Below are 3,259 nucleotides of genomic sequence, written 5' to 3'. Positions count from 1 at the left end.
GCGCGTGTGTGTTTGTTTATGTGTGCTTAATTTAAATGCTAACATATAATATTTACTTTGATTGACTATTATAGATTATTTACCTGACTGAATTCAATACGATATATTAAACAGGTTTTAAAACACAAATGAATTAAACCTGTAATGATGCGTGGCAAGAAGAATCTGATGATTTTGACATTTGTATTTTAAAGCTAGTGCACATAATTTCTTGAATAATATTACAGCATATATTCAAACTTGCACATTTTCTTTCATAGTAACATAAAAACATGATTATAGTGAGTCATTTCGTAACAAAAACACAACTGGAGCAAAACGATTACCATTCTTCAATCAAATATGAAACCAATGATTCCTTTGAAATGCATGTGGATTCAGAAGCTTGGTTTCAGTAGAAAGCCGGAGAAAGTACTCCAGTTAACATGAATGTAGAATGGCCCCGATCCCCAAGACCCATGTTTCACCATCTTAACTTTATCCCCAGAGATCAGATTCAAAACCGCCATGTTGCTGCCTGAGCCATAGAATTTGGCTGTCCCTCCGGAATAAAGGTACAGTTTGTTGATGTCATTGACTTTGAGAGATGTTTCAATAGACCTTCCTGCTCTCGTCAAGATGCTCGAATAAAATACGTAAGTGCCATCCACTGGTGCGGTGAATTCACCCGTAGTTCCATTGTACGCCCTACCCTCGTTGGTAACCACCGTTTGAAACACAATCGTCTCCCATTCACCAATATTCTCGTAGCTTTGGTCCAGACGCTCGAAGAAGGCAACACTGTTTGACAGAGCTTTAAGCTGTTGGTTCACATCTTCAAGAAACTGTGCTGATATACTTTGCGATTCAATTAGTCTCTGTTCCAGATCGCCAACTCTCTCCTTCAGAATGGCAATCTCATCAGTAAAACTAAGATTTGCTGTAGCATTCACCAGTACTGTGAGCGACGCTACACACAGAAGGCTAAGTAACTCACTGTTTGCCATATCTTTAACAAGTGGTTTTTCCTCAGCACCAAGTGTATTATATACCTTATCCTTGTTTGTGCGAGATAGCTGTCAAAGTTTATCCAAGCATCAGGTTCGGGTGAACTTTTATTTTTTTGGAAGGTTTTCATCAAAGTTCGTTTGGTTGTTTACGTAATACCCGGATGTGTCGTTCGGAACTGGTATGAATTGCTTTGTTTGTGCCTTGTGAGGTTCACATGATAGGATTGCGCGTATTACGAGTCGGTTAATTATTCAATTGCGTGATGATATTTTACAAGAAAACTTACTCATAGAGATGATTTTTGGCCCGAGGATTTTTTTTAAATGATTGACACAAGCACGCAATTTCAATTGCGAATGTAGTAATTTCAAAAGAAGCATGCATTGACTTGTATTCATAAACTGTATTGTATTTACCATATTTGATGAGCCGGTATTGATAGTAATATTAACGTTAACCTGTTCTTGTATATTAACCAAGTATATGTATGCTATCATTATTAATTGAATTTAATATGAATGTCAAATTTTGTGTCAAATGTCTATTGTAAGTCTAAAAGAGAAAACAAAAGCCACTTCTTCATATAACACTCACACCACAAATGACTGAAGCAAAAAAGATCACAAGTTATAATTCTAAATCAAGATTGATAGATTCCACAACGTTAGTGATATCGGTGTCTTAAATTTAATTCACTTAATCTTCTACTTTGTGCACCCTTGTAAAAATGAAAATGAATTACGCACAACTTCAACCATTGATTCAGAATAAAAAAACATCAATCGCATGTTGTTTAGTACAACTTGTTTTACCCACATGTCATGACCACCTTAGTGACTAAAAAACAACAACATAAATCACACAGAATAACTACACTAAGTCCTTTTTAACTACACTAAGTCCTTTTTTGGACATACGATAACATATTCTGAACATTTAACCATATTTTAAAAAGAACCACACGACCTTTGTTTTGGGGAGGTGGTATGGTCATTAAGGTGGTCAAGTAAAAGAAACTTAGGCATGGGGTTATACTCTGAAGGCTTAAATAATTTTCATGCTAGGGCAACATTTAGCTGAGGACTTCTCGTTTGAATAATCTCCTTAAGTAAGAAATATACAAAATCCGCATAAGCATTGAATCAATTCAATAGTGTGTCATGGATTCATTTTTGTAAAATAAACGTTTTTAAAATTTAATCAAATCTAAATCTTTGTTTTAGTTTTTAAAGAACCCATTTCTAAGCAGGAACAGACAATCTGTAGTGACTTTTCCATTTCCTGTGTACTTTTCTGCCTCCTATTTACTTTCCAATTTCCTGCCTACTTTTTCGTATCCTATCTACTATTTCATTTTCTATCTATTTTTCCGCCTCCTATCTACTTTCCTATACAACCTCTTTATATGATATGGTCGACTGTTACCTACATAATTCCATAAAGGAATCCATGCATATTGCGGCGAATTTAGCGGGTAATAATAAAACGATAATAATAAATCAGATAAATTACGTATGCGATTCTTTTTGATGTTTTAACAATCAATTGTATGTAAAACATTACCAGATGCAATAACTAAAAGTTCTTTCTGGACAGTTTGTTCCTTGAAAAACGCTTTTTATAACAATTTTGATTTTTTAGAAAATAAATTGTATAGAAATACTAGTGGGTTTTTAAATTAAAAGTTGTTGTGTTTTGTAATACGTCAATATTGCAAATCAAAACTAGCAATCGTGAATTTGAATTTGATTTGTAACTGTTTTACATCCTCAGAAATTTCTCGAAATAAGGCCTAGCACAACTTTGTAAAACGTCATTCTTTCATAAAAGCTACACGTATTTAAACTTGGTGAACCTCTAAACACCGGGAAGTCGACTCCTTCCACCTCAGCAAATGATTCAGCAAGTAGTCAGACTCTGGTTACAAATACCCTGAAGTAGTTAGATTGTTAAGATTGAGATATTATTGCGTGTAAAGCGATATATTGTGAACTGATTTTAACTGTATTGTATGTTTGATTCATGACAGGCATACACAACCCACGCACTAGAGATAAAACGAAGATTTAGATTTGTTTGAATGGTTCATAATACTATATATAATATCGCCCGCTTATTGCCATTGCAGTCTGTTCACAGAAACAATACTGTTACGCACTTATGAGACGCTTGACAGTCACGCCTTTTTAAATAGGCCGCGACTCCACGGCGACCCTTACAAGGAAAATACAGTTCATCCTCCTGAGCTTTGGCCAATACATGTATCATC

General features: G+C 34.9%; 1 protein-coding gene across 1 annotated transcript; it reads right to left on the bottom strand.

Annotated features, from left to right (window-relative positions):
- On the bottom strand, positions 1-986 carry LOC128215283 (heavy metal-binding protein HIP-like). Its single transcript, XM_052921988.1, has one exon. The coding sequence runs from the start codon at positions 984-986 to the stop codon at positions 378-380; it is 609 nt and encodes a 202-aa protein (XP_052777948.1). The 3' UTR covers positions 1-377.
- Between the last annotated feature and the right edge of the window lie 2,273 nt (positions 987-3,259).

The sequence above is a fragment of the Mya arenaria genome, chromosome 13 (assembly GCF_026914265.1).
Source record: "Mya arenaria isolate MELC-2E11 chromosome 13, ASM2691426v1".
NCBI lineage: Eukaryota > Metazoa > Mollusca > Bivalvia > Myida > Myidae > Mya > Mya arenaria.
Note: the sequence above shows the minus strand (reverse complement) of the source record. Positions and strands in the feature narration are given on the sequence as shown.

Coding starts and splice junctions, on each gene's coding strand:
- LOC128215283 (XM_052921988.1), bottom strand. CDS start 986: ATGGCAAACAGTGAGTTACTTAGCCTTCTGTGTGTAGCGTCGCTCACA.